Genomic DNA, 17377 nt, shown 5'->3' with positions numbered 1-17377 from the left:
TAAGTTAAAAAAGATTCTCGAACATAAAATGAATAGTAATTAAATGTAAATTTAAAAGAAAAGAAAAAAATACTACGAGTTATTTCGAAAGCAAACGCCGCACGTTATTAAGATTATTTTCAAATAAATCTATGTTAAATGATTTATTTATTACATTAAAATTATTAAAAGTTCGCCATAAATATGAACTTTGCCTATAATTAGATGAAACAAGAGGTATGTGAAGAAGAGGGTTATTTCTTAAAACTTTTGAAGGAACATTGATAGAAAGTTTGCAAAGTAGTTCAGGACAGTCAATTGAACCAGAGGCAATTTTAAGTAAATAAATTATATCCGCTATTTCACGACGTTTTTGCAGAGGCAGTAGGTGATGTTTTTTACATATATGAATATACTGGTCAGATTTAAACTCAAGTTTCAACCGGAAACACATGAACTATACGATTTTTTTTTTGAATATTTTCAATGCGTGAGGTGACTGATCTTGGTAGTGTTAGAGGAAATAAAAAGAAGAATACTGTAGATTATTATTACTTATTAAATAAAAATATGAATATATTTTACAAGAAGTAATGTTTTCGGATCATAATAGTGTACTATTTTCCGAAACAATTTAACAACAATATCACAATAATATATAACAACAGAGATTAAGAACATTTGGACTGGAGTCTAGGCATTTACAGGGCTTATGAACTGGTTTAAGTGACCACTTAACGCACTATATTTGAACATCTATATTCCTTTGATTCCTATATCTGTTGGAATTCGTTTTAAAAGCTGAAACCCTGATTGATACAGGTGACATTCTGACCGACCAAAAAGTAAAAAATATTTTCAGACTTTGCCTAGTATGTAGGCGAAATAATTCGTTCCGATTGTCAACCGCATCATTGAGGGTATCAGCTCTTTAATTTCACAAAGATCAACATATGGAAGTATTGACGGAATATAGATGTTTTAACGCAGGCGCCGCGGCGCAGTTGGTTAGACGACTAACTTTGAAACTAGCGTCGTGGGTTCGATTCATTCCAGTTGCAAGAAAGAAATCAAAGACATATTTTTTCTCAATTGGTCTTTGGATTGGAGAGTATTTTTTATCGCTTTCTTTCGTATCCTCTCTTTCCTACCTGCGCCTCTAAAATAAAGGCTTAGCAGGTTATTCATTTAAAAAAAAACAAAGGCAAAATGGTGAATATTAACACGGCGTATAAAGTGGCCACTTAAACCAGCCCGTGACAGGTCATAAGCCGTGTAAATACCTATACTTCAATTTTCAGTAAGTGTGTAATTGTAATTGTAAATATAAATTGGCACAAGAAGTAAAAAGTTAAAGAAACTAAACAAAATTAGCATTCTTTAACATAACTTACGGTTCGAAGAGTAACTAAAGCAATGATCAGTAAGAGCAACTATTTCTTTTAATTATTTGTTTAGATGGTAAATTTTCAGATTAATTAAAATTTACTTACTAGTGTAACAATATGATAAATTAACAATTAAACTTAATACACCTAAATAGGTGCGAAGGTTTTCACGGTCACGGTTATCAATATGTTTATTTTTCGGGTGATTTCGTGTGTGTTGGATTTGTTCCGACGTTTCGGCTACCATTGCAGGAGGCATCTTCAGGGTAAATTGTGTTGTGTAAACTAGTAATTTGTACCGTGTCGCATTCGTCAATATGCACATTTTTATTAGTTTTTGTAGTATGTGGTAGTGGGAACCATGTTGTACTTAAAGTACTTAAATAATTTCTCGTACTTAGAAACTTACTTTTTTCTATAAAAACACATAGTTTACCCTGAAGATGACTCCTGCAATGGTAACCAAAACATCTGAACAAATCCAACACACATAGTATCACCATAAAATAAACATAAATTACCTTCATTAAATATATCTAAAAAACTATAAAATACTCAAATTAATTATATGCATTCCTAAATATGCAAATAGCATTCCGCTTTAAAAGTGGAGATGCTTCCCGCTTCCCTGAGACTTTCTGGCAACTCGTTAAACATGTTTAAACTATTGTAGTAAAGGTTATTTTAAGTCTTAGTCAGTCTTAGGAAGCCTGAAATCACCTCCACGTCTCGTATTGCGAGTGGTCCAGCATCCAGTATCCTCTACTATTTTGCCATCATCTGACAATCAGCTTAGAATGAAATGTTACAGGCATATCATGCTTTTCGACCATAGTTCTTAGGTTACTTTCTTATAAATGTGAAACCATGAAAATCTACGCACCTGTAATATTTCTGTTTTCAAATAAACACGGGTAGTAAACGCTATCATAGCAATCACTATCATTTTATATTTGACGCCAAATAAAGGTTGTCTCAAAAGCTACTTGAATTTAACATTTTGCTTAAATACAACACCCTGAAAACGTTTAATTTTGAGGGTGTTTCTTTTTCAATGTAAAATGTAGACACGGAGATTATATGTAGAACACAACATCCGACCAATTCCCGCCTTGGCTACTCTGGCAAACGTTCATCCTTTTCACGAAATTTTCAATCACATTTTGACATAGTTGCGGATAAATTTCGTTAATTACTCGTCAAATTTCCATTATGAGTTTCGAGATTGTCTGCAAATTATTTGCATACGCTTATTCCTTCCGAAACCTGAAAAGAAAAGTCCACATGTGTCAGATCACACAATATTTGTGGCCAGTTAATTCTTCCTGCTGCGAGATAACTCGTCCCGAAATTTAGTCTGTCATAACTGCATTGTTTTTGCCGCAGTGTGGCAGGTTGTACTATCTTGTTGAAACAAAATTTTAGTAACATAAATTTCATCCAATGCAGGCATCAAAAGTTAGTTAAAATTATGCAATAACGAAGACCATTGACGATTACTGCATTGCAGGTTGGATTCTCAAAAAAATACGGGCCAATAGTTCTCCCAGTTCAATATCTACACCACACTCGTGTGTGTATTTGTGTAAATTTTGGATGGATTTTGGATCACTTGAGGGTTTTCGGTCCCCTAAATTCGACAGTTCTGATTATTGACGTACCCATCAAGTTAAAAATGAACTTCATCGCCAAAGATGATTTTTTTGGAAAAATCAACACCGTCTTGTCAATGCTCCATATCCAATTGACGAATTTTCTTCACTAAGCATGGTCTGTTGGCTTTAGATGTTGTATTGATTGAATTCTGTAAGCATGTATGTGCAGGTCTTTAGTTAAAAGTCACATTCTGACATAACTGCCACAAAACGAACGCCTATATGTGAAAATAATGTCACAAGATTCTGTCATATTAACAAATATGAGTATCTAGGCGTTAAAAGCTACCACTCTAAAAAAAATATTTAGTTATTATATTTTTTCCATCTGTTTTACTCTTTCTAAGTGAATGTATCGAGATGTTGAAAAAAACCGGCTTTGAATTCGATTGGTAGATACATACAGACGATCGTTAAGCGTACCGTCTAGGTGATTTCCAAAAGTCATACAAAATTCATGTTTAAGCGAGAATTTTTTGATTGTATTGGGATTTATTGGAGTTTATAATCGCTTTGAAGTGAGCACTTTTTATAACAGAAACCTATTTAGTGAAACATTCACAATTCTGCTAATGCTTCAAAATCCCCTTTTTTCCAAATTCTTCTTTCTGTTGACAAAATAAAAGAGCTGAAAACCTTCGTTATGTGGGTGAGATTTATCCGGCTAACTATTTCTCAACACCAGTTAAATCTGAGTCTTCCTAGGGAAAAAATCCACTAAATAAACATTTGGACATTCTCAAAACATTGTTAGATAAAAAAAAAACATTTTTTAATGTTAATTATGAATTAAATAATAGTAAATACATCAACTAAAATATTTTCATTAAATGTACAAAATCAAAAGAAAATATCTGGCTCAAGAGAAAGACGTCTGCTGAGAATCTGGCTTTTAGAACGTGTTTTTTTATAGTGATTTTTTTTTGTGTTTTTCTTTTTTATTTGGAAAACTCTCAATTTTTTTTATATTTTTAATGTACATGTTTCAATTTTTCAATAGAAATAAGAAATTTTATATGTATATAGGATTTAAGGGATACGATTATATATACATATTAGAACTTAACTATAAGCACCTGCTGACAAACTGCATTTATGCAGTTCAGTATATCAACTTTAAAATACCTTAATTTTGTAAACGGGGTCTAGAATTCCAATCGTCTATGCGCTTAGTAGCAGCAAGGCGTGTTGGTATCTTACTCCTTTTTACTATTCATATTATTATTATTTTGTAATACACTAAATTTATTTGTCAATTTTTAAAATGTGTAAATGGGGGCTAAATTTCTAACTGTCTATGCGCTCTGTAGCTGCAAGACGTCCTGTAATCTAGCTCCTATCTATTATAATTTTTGATTGATCTTAATTGAAAACGAGGAACTAGAATCCCAACCGTCCATGCGCTCTGTAGCTGCAAGACGTACTGGGATATTTATTAATTGTACAGCGCCCTTGAGGTGATTTTCACAAAAACGACGCTTTATAAATTATCCAACTATATAAATAATTATTACAAACTTACCCCTTCCCCAACCAATTTAAATAATCAAATAAAAGAAAAATATGATAAGATTAAAAATATATTATAATCTAAAATATAAAACGGTAGTGTTTTGTTATATAGAATATAACATAGTGTCTTGTGCTAGTTATCTGTAAGCAAATCAGCTGTTTAAGCCTAAGAAGGTAAGTAAATTATTATTTTTTTAATTGTATATATTTCACATACTCTTTTAAGTAAAAACAAACGACAAAATTAAGAAGAAATCTTTAAAAAATGGCTGCATTTTTTATTCAAATGTGCAGATTTTTTTATGAAAAGTGGATCAGGCCAAACATCAAAAACTTTATTTGTAATTGTAAGTTTGTATAGGATAAATGTCAAAAGTAATATTAAATGTATATATAAAACATCTTAAAAAAACCGTTTCCTTCGTCACGGGAGTGAGAGAAAGTTATTTTTTAATTTTAAAGAACAAGGGTAACAATTGTCAAAAGTTAAATTTTATGTGTTTTTATATTTTTTATTTCCCTTTTTAATTACTATAAAAAAATACGATATAATATTTTACAGACTATTTTATATTCTCTTTCTTATGTTACACAAAAATATTATACGGTCTATTTATTATAGGAGCGAAAATTCATTAACATTTTCTTGTATACCCACGAACAGGCCATGCCTTTGTGGGATTTTTTCGTTTACTATTTTTACTATTAATATGTATTTCATTGCCATGTAAGTTTCCTTTATTTTTTTAATACACTGTTTTACCTGTTATGTATATTGTTAAAAAATAAATAAATAAACAATCTGTCTGGTCGGATGTCAAAAAGACATCGATTAAATTGCAACATTGAAATTATTCATTTGAATAGGCAAAAAGTTTGATAAAATATTACAACGTGAATTTTTAAAGTATTGTTAATTTAAAACAGTAGAAATACATTATTTGAGATTATGATTATGGGAATATGATATAAGCGAGTTAAATTAGTGGGCATATTATTTTTAAATCAACTATCAATATACATACAAACGAGTGTAAATTGTTCAAAATTTGTTCTACCAGGTTTCAAAACTGATGTATTTTTGAGAAGATAGTGCTTGTACACATAAAAAGGGGTTAAATTATTAAAGCATAAGTATAAATAATATTGAAATATATTGTAACAGATTAGAAAAACATTTTTGTGAAGGTAAATTGGGAGTACAAGTTTGGTGACCTAAGGCTGGACAGGTAACTTTACCCACTCAGCCTTGTTTACCTCCCATGCAAGAGGTCTCGGGTTCAATTACCGTCATGGTTGACATTCAATATTTATTGAAAGGGGTGTTTTTGCACTAGAAAATTCCACGGTCTCTGGACTGGTACCTGAAGCTTAAGACTGATCATCTTACCTACATGTAACAAAAAATATCAAAGTACACTGCAAGTGGTATACCAATGTTCAATGCACCTTTAGTTATGGAAAGGAAATGATGATGATCACCTACGATACAAAATACACCATTCTGCCTTTGTTTAAAAATCCACATTTCGTCATCTCTTCAATCTGTTGAGTTTTGTAAAGAAAAAGTGCTGAAGCCTTTGTTGATAAAGGTGAGTATATTGCTAGTATACTCAAAATATTGTTCTATGAAGAATTCTTTTTTTTTTAAATCAAAACTTTTTCAAAAATTTGATGATGAATCGAGGAATGCGTATGAAGCGAGATCAGGTAATACGTTTGGAAGGGGAATGGAAAACCTTATAAGAAGTTTTTTTTGTTTATAGGATGGGGTATTTTATTTCTTTGGCATTATTGCTGGCAGCTCTGGTTGGTGTTTCCTTCGGTGGATCTAGCTATCATGATCCTCATTTTAAACCAGGACACTCTGTTATAGTCCACATGTTCGAATGGAAATGGAAAGATATTGCAAATGAATGTGAGACGTATCTTGGGCCAAATGGATATGGAGGCATTCAGGTACCTTATTTTAATTTCTAAAAAAATTTTACTTATCCCTGGCATAGAATCATGGCCGAGTATTACTTTATTAATTATTGTATCTAGAAGTTGAGGTTAGGATAATTCATATAATAGAGGTATACAGCTGGCACTCAATAATCACACATTTTACATACTTTATTTTATTATATACCTTTAATTCTTTTTACTATTGCGATTCTAATGTTTTCTTATTTTTTTAATCAAAAGGCCAAATAAAATTTCGTCACATAAATTGTAATTTATCATAATATATAGGAAAAGTAAATAAAAATATACTTTGGTATTTTGTATTGTGATATCAAGACTGATATATTCCTTCAAGGTAATACCATTTATGAAATAGTTTAAATTTTTATATTATAGACTTCTCCGGCTAATGAGAACTTGATGATTCCAAGCAAAAAGAGACCCTGGTGGGAAAGGTATCAACCAATTTCTTACAAAATTGAGACTAGATCTGGAAACGAAAATGACTTTTTAGATATGTGCAAACGTTGCAACGCCGCTGGAGTAAGGTATGCATCCTATCACATTTGATCAATTAATTTCTCAAATTTGTCTCCCTCAGTCAAAACGTTTCATTGCCTTTTCACAGAATTTATGTAGATGCGGTCATCAATCATATGACGGGTACCTGGCCGGAAAATATAGGTACTGGAGGATCAACAGCCATCTTCGACGAATGGGGTTATCCATCTGTACCATATACTTTAGATGATTTCAACCAGCCTATCTGTAACCTTGGAACATACCACAATGCCACTGAAGTAATATGAATAATTTTGCTAAGTTATCATCTTATTGGTTAAATCATGTTAAAAGTACACCCGTCATTGATTTTTTTTACAGGTTCGAAACTGCCAGTTGAGTGGACTCAAGGACTTGAACCAAGGAAAACCAAATGTCAGAGCTCAAATCATCAGATTTATGAATAATCTTATAAGTTTAGGGACAGCTGGTTTCCGGTAATATTTCATTACATATTTTCTATTTTTTAAAAAAACGAAACAGTTTAATTTATTTTATTTTTTTCAGTATCGATGCAGCTAAACACATTTGGCCAGAAGATCTTAAATATATATATGATAATCTTGATAATTTAAACACTGCACAAGGGTTCCCAAGTGGCACAAGACCCTTTATCTTCCAAGAAGTAATCGATCTTGGGGGAGAGGCTGTGCATAGGGAAGAATATATTGGGTTAGGAAAGGTCACCGAAATGAAGGTAACACAGATCGATAGAATTTGCAATTTTTAGACTTTTACCAAAAATGTTTGTTTACATAGTGGTAATACCAGTAGGAAGAGCAATGTCTTTACTCAACCGAATCTCTTCAGATATCGAAATCTTTCATATTAGTGTAAAAAAGTTCAGAGAGGATAGCAATCTTTTTCTATAATTGCTGGGTATTTTTATTTTACCATCTTTGTATATTTCAATTTTAGTAATATTTTTTTCGTGTTATGTATGCATTGAAATTTTTTGTAATGTACAAAAACGTTTATAAAATAAATAAATCGAAATTGAAATTTATTTAACTTTTTAAACTTTTGGAAATTATTCATTATGTGATCATTACTTACAGTTTACAATGTTGATTGGTGATTTATTCAGAGGGAATATTATTTTGAAACGTGCCAAAGATTGGGGAGCAGGAGATTGGAATTTCATGAACTCTGACGACTCTATTGTCTTTGTTGATAATCATGACAACCAAAGAGGACACGGATCAGGGGGTGGTGCTATTGTGAACTATCACATGCCCAGGCAGTATAAGGTCAACATTTCCTTCTTGATTTATTTTGAGACATAAAAGAATGTCTTTCTGGTATAAAAAATCTATTGTATGCATTATTAAAAAATATAATTATTACGTTTTAGGCTGCAACTGCTTTCAAATTGGCACACCCGTTTGGAGAACCTAAAATAATGAGTTCTTTCAACTTTACCGATTCCGAAGCTGGACCACCAATGGACGCCAGTGAGAACACCGTTTCTCCTTCAATCAATTTTGTAAATATATCTGATAACTACAATATTGTGCACGTTTTCTAATTTTAGTTTACAGTAAAAATCTATTATCTGGTTGATTTTTAGGACGGTAATGGATGTGGAAACGGGTGGGTGTGTGAACACAGGTGGCCCGTCATGAGACAAATGGTCAAATTCAGGAATGTAGTTCTCGGTACAGCTATCACCAACTGGTGGGATAACGACAATAATCAAATATCTTTCTGCAGAGGAAACAAGGGCTTCGTAGCCTTCAACAATGAAGCATTTGCTTTAAAAGAAGACTTGATGGTACGAAGCATAATCATATTTTAGGTCTTCTTTTAATATTTTAAATCATTTGAAACCATCGCTGATTGATAACTTTTTGCAGACGTGCTTACCAGCTGGTAATTACTGCGATGTTTTTACCGGTGAACGGAAAGGAAATGATTGCACCGGACAAAAAGTTACTGTAGATGGAAGTGGAAAAGCTTCAATAGAAGTCAGTCCATCAGTTGGCGCTTTTGCCATCCACGTAGGAGGTGAGGTAAGATTGACCGAGGCAACCTCGTCAATTAATATAATATCATTGAAATTAAACAACTTTATTTTCAACGACTTATTTTACATTTTATTATCAAACGATTCCGAAAGTACACAAGCTTCTTCATCAAAAAAATAATACAAAATGCTTATAAAAATGGATCTAGAGAGAACTTAACTGACAAAATATTTCATTAAAAACAAAAACTCATATTTGTAAATTAATGTTTATATTCAACGTTTCCAATAAATACAGCTAATTCATGTGAGCAATGAAAACGTACTATTTATATAAACAATATTTTTTCTAAACACAAAATTATCCAAATTATCAAATTATTAAACATAAAACCTTCATTCTACGCAATTAATAATAAAGGCACATTGTTAAAAAAATCATTAAGTCTCCACATATAATAAATCTGACACACACCAATTAAATTAGAAGAATTAAAGGATAAATTTTAACATTAGCTTTGAAATAATAAAAAAAAACATAAATAATAACAAGCAATGAATAAATAATAAATTAAACAATATTAAACACTATTTTGAGTTTGCCCAAATTTTTGTAGACAAATACTGGATTCAACTCCCTAGGAAGCTGTTAATATTAACATATTACAACAGAGATGAAGAACATTTAACTTTAAAAACGTCAACAGGTGAAAGAATTGAAGATATATAGATGTTCAAATATTTGCAGAATGGTGAATGTTACAGAGTGTGTAAAGTGGCCTCTTAAACCAGTTAATGACAGTTCATAAGCCCTGTAGATGCCTAGATTTATTTTTTACCTGCTCCAAAACATTTTTCATCTCTGTTGTAATGTATTAAACAAATTTTTTTATAGTTCACCGCTGTCTAGTTTCAGAAATAATGACACAAATTAACAAATTTTTAACCACCTCATCACTTACCGCACACTTTCACAAAAACAAAATGCTACATAACACAACTTGACCTACCATTCCATACTTTTAGATTAAATATTAAGTAGACATTGTTACAATAAAAAAACAGAATAATATTAATGACTATGTTTTACATTGGTAAGGAAGCTTGTGTAGCTTCAAGTTCGGTCAGTAATAAAATATAAAATAATTTATTTATAAAAAGTTGTCTTATTTAAATTTTAGTTAAGTTCGATGAATAACCACAAAGTCAGTACTTCCAAAATAAACATTGATTAATTTATTTTTTGAAACTTATGTTATTTTTTACTTATAGTCGAATCTAAATGCTGACGCAGGCCCTACTCAACCTACTCCAACGGGCTCTCCTGCAACTAACCCTCCTACTGGATTGCCACCAACCACCACCGAACCATCCATGACAATCACTCCGCCTCCTGACACAGACTGCAAGACTGGCATGAAAGTTGTAGCTTCCCTTAATGGAGAAGTCTGGACCGGGTGTCTCCTTGGACCTGATGCGACCTGCAGTGGGATGAGGATGAAAGCAAACTTGAATAGCGAAGACTGGAATGGATGTCTCAATGAATTGTAAAATTGTGTAGTAATCATTTTTTCTTATTTAGATTTTTTGACTAATAAAATAAAACTTGCGTGGTGTTACATTTTGTGTTTTCATAAATAAAAAAATACTATTTAACATTGTGCCTAATAAGGAGGTTCAGCCCTTCGAGGAATTAGATATTAAAAAAAGAGCATTAAATTATACATCGAAGTTTCTTGAAAACGTTTGGAAAAAATCATAAAAATGATTTTAATAAATACAAACTACTTTACATTACGCCACTAGTTCTTCCAAATCAACCAACGATAAGACACATGTGATTAATTTCCGGTTTTCAGTTTGTCAACTGAAGAATCAGCAGAACTTTTCGGAAAAAAGGGGAAAGGAACTTGAAAACGCGAAGCAATTTTAAAAATACAAAACTTTAAAAAATCATAGCATCCGTTTAATACAAATTTACGCTTTTTTTATGTTTGGCTTAGTTTAATGGTCTATTAACAAAGACAAATAACTACTGAACTACCGTATTGCTTTATTACGTTTCTTTTTGTTTGAAGACAACTAAATCTTCTAATCAGATTTAATTAAAAAATACTATGGTTCGAATAAGAGCGTTTTAATTGCAGTAAATTGGTGTAATTTGGCACACAGCAATTGAGAAAAATATCAGCTATTCAGATCACAACTGGAATACGTGACGCTGGTTATAAAAATCTTATTTAGTAAATAAATAAAATGATTGGTTGGTTGTACTCAGTAACCTTTCGGAACGGGATACGGGAACTAACTACCCTTACTTCTGGATTACCTACTTTATTTTCAACTATGACGCCATACTAAAACTATGTCATTTTAGAGCCTAGATATGTGTACCGTGACGTACGCTTCCCCTTGTTTCACATCGATGTACCTACCCAAAACTTAAAGGTGGTGGGTCGGTAGTATATCTTTGCAATCGCTAGAGATAATTGTTTTTTTACTATACCGTTAAGGCGTCTATGACGTCTTTTTCTTACCATCATAATTGAGGCCCAGGCTAGAAGTATAAAAGTCAAAATGTATTTTTATCTATTCACAAGAAAGCTTTCGCAAATGACTAGAATTTTTAAACGCCTAGACATTCATATTTCCTTCTTTAAGGTATTCGTCATCCCTGTTGTAATTTGTTAATATTAATAGTAGTATTCTACGTCACAAAACATAAGAACGCGACCTAGAACAACTGGTAACATCTTAATTCCAAAATTTAAAACAAGTACAGCACATCATTATACATTATATTTATAGAGAAATATATTTACAAAAAGTCCAGCAAAGAATTCAACATATTTGAGAAAGAAGTTAAAAAGTATATTCATAATTATATTTTGTGTAGCACTGATTGAAAACACCGTTTATTATTTATTTTTTTATAATTTATATATCATACTAAAAATATTTAAAATTACATAAAACAAATTATTTTAAGACATCACTCCCCATTATGTACACATTTTTTTTTGTCTACGTGATGGGAAACGTTAATGTTAATACATGTATTAAATTAATAAAAAAATTGTATTTATTAGTAATATTGTATAGGCACTAATATTTTTAATCTAGACAAACTATAAAAAAATAAAAATTACAATACCTTTGTCATTTGACAGGAAATTTACTCTCATGACTTCTTAAATTATAAGCTTAAAAAAGGTTACAAAGACGATAAGAAGAATTGATATGTATGATATTATGTATTGTCACAAAAATGTTTACTTTTTATGTACGGTCCCAAGTTGTTTTTTTTTAATAACTCCTGGAAGTATCATATGTACTGTTTGTATTATACGTTTTATGAGTAGTAAAAAAATATAAAAAAAATTAAAATATTTAAATTTATTTCAACAGAGAGGGCAAAAGTTTTTGAGAAGGGAATATGGAAGTCTAGGCATTTACAGGGCTTATGACCTGTCATCGGCTGGTTTAAGTGGCCACTTTACACACTGTGTAACATTCACCATTCTGCCCATGTTTGAACATCCACATTTCCTCAACTCTTCCATCTATTGACTTTTGTGAAGTAAAAGAGCTGAAACCTTTATCACGTGGGTGAGATTCATCCGGCTGAACCAAATCACCTACTAGGCAACGCCTGGAAACAATTTTCCAATTTTTATACTTCTTCTTTTACCAGGTAGTAATTCAACAATGTTTGATTATGTCTAAATGCTTGCAGACTGGCTGGATTTCCTCCTTTAAATGCGAACAACTCCCTAGGGAGGAAATCCAGCCAGTCTGCAAGCATTTGGACATAATCAAACATTGTTAAAATTAAAATACATTACTTTTTGTATTTTTTCATAAATTCTTTGAGTAATATAATCAAAAGCTTAAAATGCAAGTGAAAACAATTGTTTTAGGGTGTGATTCTCACAAAATATTTCCACAGTTGTAAAATTTCAAGTGTTATCATGTTTAAGTACAAAAATGCAACAAACAAACAAAAGATATGATTCTCACGTACATCATGATACCTTAGTTATAAGTTATATAAGTTAAATTAAAGTCTTATCAACGTTGATGCCATAACACGTTAACAAGATGTTTAAGATTTTAATATAAATGTAATCAATTATTTATTATCTTTCTCTTAAATAATAAATAATGCATTTGAGTAATGAGTTTGCGCAACAACTTTGCTATTAAGTATTTAAAATAGCAGTTTTTATTTCCAAATATTGTTATTACCACATTATTTTTATTATATCTTCGTAATCAACATACAAAGATTTTTTTTTTACTTTTCGTTGTTAATATTTGCCAAAATAATCTTCGGTGTTGATGTTTTTCGTACATATTTATTAATAAAACTCCATTCAATGATTTTCACATAAATATCAATAAAATTTAGCGGCCTCTGTGGTGTAGTGCTCAAGACGCTTGACTCACACACAGAAGATTCCAGGTGACAACACAAAAATTAAATACGATTTTTACAAGCCTTTGAGTTATATCTGTGATGTAATTTTCCACTGCAATTGGGCCTCCTGACCTGTTCTGAGTTGTTTTGAGAGTTTGACCAACGATCATATTCGCCTAAGCAAAAATCTTCAGGAACGGTTAATTCCAAAAAATTGTAAAAAAAATATAAATATGAATTGAACTCTGTAATGTAATGTATTCATTTTAGATAGTTGTAAAAATAAAATTTAAACACCTTAACTAATAAACAATAAACATCCTGTAACTGGAAAGGTTGATCATCGGTGGCAGAGCGATGGGGTACTCATTGGGCTGACTTGCTTGGGCTTACTGGGCGTTACCACGCCCTGTGGTCGCTTTGTAGGCCGTGTTACTTTATTCTTCATGTCTTCATGGCGTGAATGTACTTCTGAACGTTTTTTTTTCTATGTAGATGGACGTTTTATATGCAATACTGTTTGTCCTGCAGAATATAATGTATTTTAATTAATAATAAAAATGACTTGCTTTATTGGTCGTTGATCTATATTTCAGTTGAAATCGTTGCGCGTGTGTGTGTCATCGATCAATGGGCTATAATACATGTATTAACACATTCTATGTCGATCGCATAAATCCCATTGAATCAGTCCAACATCGCTTGCTTCGAAAAATAGCGTGGATGCTTGGACTATAGAGAGATAATTATTATTATGCTGAAATAGAGTCAATGTTAAATATTTCTAGTCTACAAAAACGTAGAACTAATATTGACTCCGTATATATGTTCGGCATGCTAACTGGTATAATCGATGTTCCGTCATTACTGGGACAAGTAAAATTCAATATTCCGACTCGTTGATTGAGAAACAATGAAGTACTGTTCATCGATCAGCATAGAACAAACTATGGCCTTAATTCTCCAATGACCCGTCTTTGTCGTATTGTTAACTCAAGATAAAATCTGGACTTTTTTGGTTTAAGTTTACAACGATTTAAACGAGAACTAAATAAATAGTCCAGATCTTGTCTCGATCTCCCTTATGTTTGTCAATGCTTCTTTTTTTTTTAAATGTTTTAAACTATTATTTTATTGTAATATTTAAACCTTATAAATTGTATACATGGACAATGTCCGTTAATAAATAAATAAATGAATAGATGTATTATGTCAAAATCATGAAAATTATATTTTTAAATTTTCCGTCTTATTAAATTAAACGTTTATTTTCTAAATCGTAACTGAGAAAAATGGGAATCAAGACGTTGCTTGATTACGTAAAACTGTCATTTCATTTCATTTCAATTTTTTTTTGCACCACAACAGGTCAGGATGCCCAATTACAGTGGTGAATTACATTACAGAACAACCAGGCTTGAGAAAAATCACATTTGTAAATTTTTGTGTTCTCACCGGGAATCGAACCCGGAACCTTCCGTGCATGAGTCAAACGTCTTGACCACTACACCACGGAGGCCGCCGTAATATATTCTGAATTCTTAAAAGCTCGCCATGTACAATTAATGTAACCCATTTTATTAATTTTATCACCCTCAGTTTTGTAATAGTACCTATCTTTAAATGAAATCGACATAAACGCCATCCATTCGATTTATAATAATTCAATCAACGAAATTATTTCATGAACGAATTCATTTTTACAATTAAATATATTTTTTAATTGTTTTCTGCTTTCTTTGATTTAGTAAGTGATCAATATGATGAAATTAATAGAAAAATAGTTTAATTAACAACATTTTTAAATGCTTCTCATCTTGATGTAGAATCTTTCAGTTAAAAATTTTGTAAAAGAAAAAAAAAACCTTCTATCAATAATAACAAACATAAAATTTTGAATTTAAACTTATATCATTCATAGATATTCGAATTGTTTTTTGTTCATCGTAGTTTAGAATTAAACCCACCTATAAGCTCACTATCTTAATCTGATTATTCGATAATAGAAACGCGGGTTGTACTGAAAGAATCATGTAATATTCTGCGTACATCTGTTTTTATCTTTTCTTTTGTCGTAATTAAATGACAAAGTATTTTTTTGTTGTTATTATATAAAATCACAATGCTTATCCTTGTCAAATGTTTTGATAAGGTGATAAGATTTGGAATAATTTTGGAAAACGTTTTATTTTATTTCCAAATCTGTGATGCTATAAAAGGTCGTCACAATATTTTTGTGCAATTAAAAGAACCATTAGGATTGGCCGTTTCTGTAAGTTTTTTTTCTTCAATTAATAAGGTTTTTTATTATTACTTTAAGTGTTTTATGTTTGTATAAGAATGCCTTTGTTCGGTTACAACTATTTTTTTTTTTTAATATTGCATTTAAACAATGTTTCATTTCTTTAAACAATTTTTACCTAGAATTGGCAGCGTGTTTTAGCAGCTTAAATTTTCCATAGATAAAATAAACTGTCAAAGTAAATTGGGGCAACAACACATTCTGACTTGCCGTCGTTACGAATGACATTGCGGTGTCCACCCTTTGAACTAATATTACTTTAAAAAAAATAATGAAATATAACTTTTAAAATAATGTGAACCTTTAATGGAGTTACTTTAAGGCTAAAATGCAAACAGCGATTACTCTATGGATTCAAAGCTTTTAAGTCATTGTTTGAGATTTAGTATAGAAGTGGTCGCAATTCATTTTAAATTTCTAATAAAACTATAAAGTACGTGAAACCACCCGGAATGAGATAAGCTTAGACGATTGGTTTAACGTTACTAAATAACATAAAATTATTGAAAAAGCATATAAAATGTTAGGTTTTATTATGTGCGTATCTAATTTGCCTTTTAAAAATGATCTAACGATAATAAATCTTTAATATAGTTATGTGAGAACCCATCTTGAATTTGCGTCTATCATTTGGAATCCACAATACATTACTTATATTGACAGGGTGGAGAAAGTACAAAACAAATTTTTAAAACATTGGAATTTCCGAAGCTCTCTTATATTTCCTAATCATGACTCATCTGCACGTTTTCACAAACTGATTAACCTTGAAAACAGGAGAACATCAATATACCTCACTTGCCTCTATAAAATTATTAACAGTCTAGCCGATTCGTCCCAGCTCCTAAATAAAATTATAATTAACTGTCCATCACGTGCCCTACGAAATCACCCAACCTTTCGAATACCTAGCGTCAATACGAACTATTGTCAAAATTCGTTTTTACACAGATCGTGTTCAACTTTTAACAGCTGTTTTAACCATATAGATATCTATCTAACAGGATTACAATTATTTAAAAATAGTGTGTTGAAAACTTTTGAATAAAACTCTCGTTGATCCTTTTTTCTCTTACATCACTTCAAATTACAAACATTAATATTAAAATTATTAATCAAATTTCTCTTCTGAAATTAGTATTACTGCTAAAATCACTTAGATGAAATTTTATCGACTTCTCTTGGTTTAAAATCTTCTCCTTATATTGCTTTTCCAAAGTTTGAAGATTACTTGCTATACCTGTTATTCTTTCTTTATTCTTTCTTTTTTCTCTGCTGCATTGACATGTTTTTATACTTTTAAACTACTTTTAATTACTTATATTATATATGTTTATTAAATCAATTGTTTGCCGCTCTTACTATAACGTGTCATTAATTTTGAAGATGTTTTTTAAATTGACTTAAATTTATTGTCTTATATTTCACTTAAAGAAACTTTGAATCCCTTAAAATATGTATGTGTATATTTATGTTTTTCCTTTTTTTTTAAAAGTTATTACTATTTTATTTTATTTTTACATCTGAGCTTGTTTTTCATTCTTTTTTTTAATTCTTAACTTTTAATTACTCTTACAAATTTTCTTCATTTTTAATAATATTTCCATTTGTAAATACTCACTACAAACTACAAACTTTAAAATA

General features: G+C 30.8%; 1 protein-coding gene across 1 annotated transcript; it reads left to right on the top strand.

Moving 5' to 3' along the window:
• Window positions 1–6301: 6301 nt before the first annotated feature.
• LOC148285171 (alpha-amylase A-like) lies at window positions 6302–10630 on the top strand. Its single transcript, XM_088229401.1, has 10 exons — window positions 6302–6493; window positions 6881–7032; window positions 7113–7284; window positions 7367–7482; window positions 7553–7742; window positions 8104–8295; window positions 8400–8531; window positions 8616–8819; window positions 8902–9057; window positions 10284–10630. Exons 1-10 carry the CDS (start codon window positions 6302–6304, stop codon window positions 10560–10562), a joined length of 1785 nt encoding a protein of 594 aa, XP_088085527.1. The 3' UTR covers window positions 10563–10630.
• The last annotated feature ends 6747 nt before the right edge of the window (window positions 10631–17377 follow it).

Source organism: Micrasema longulum, unplaced genomic scaffold (genome assembly GCF_059751315.1).
Source record: "Micrasema longulum isolate JH-2025_06_02 unplaced genomic scaffold, ASM5975131v1 h1tg000051l, whole genome shotgun sequence".
NCBI lineage: Eukaryota > Metazoa > Arthropoda > Insecta > Trichoptera > Brachycentridae > Micrasema > Micrasema longulum.
This window is presented reverse-complemented; position numbering and strand designations above follow the sequence as displayed.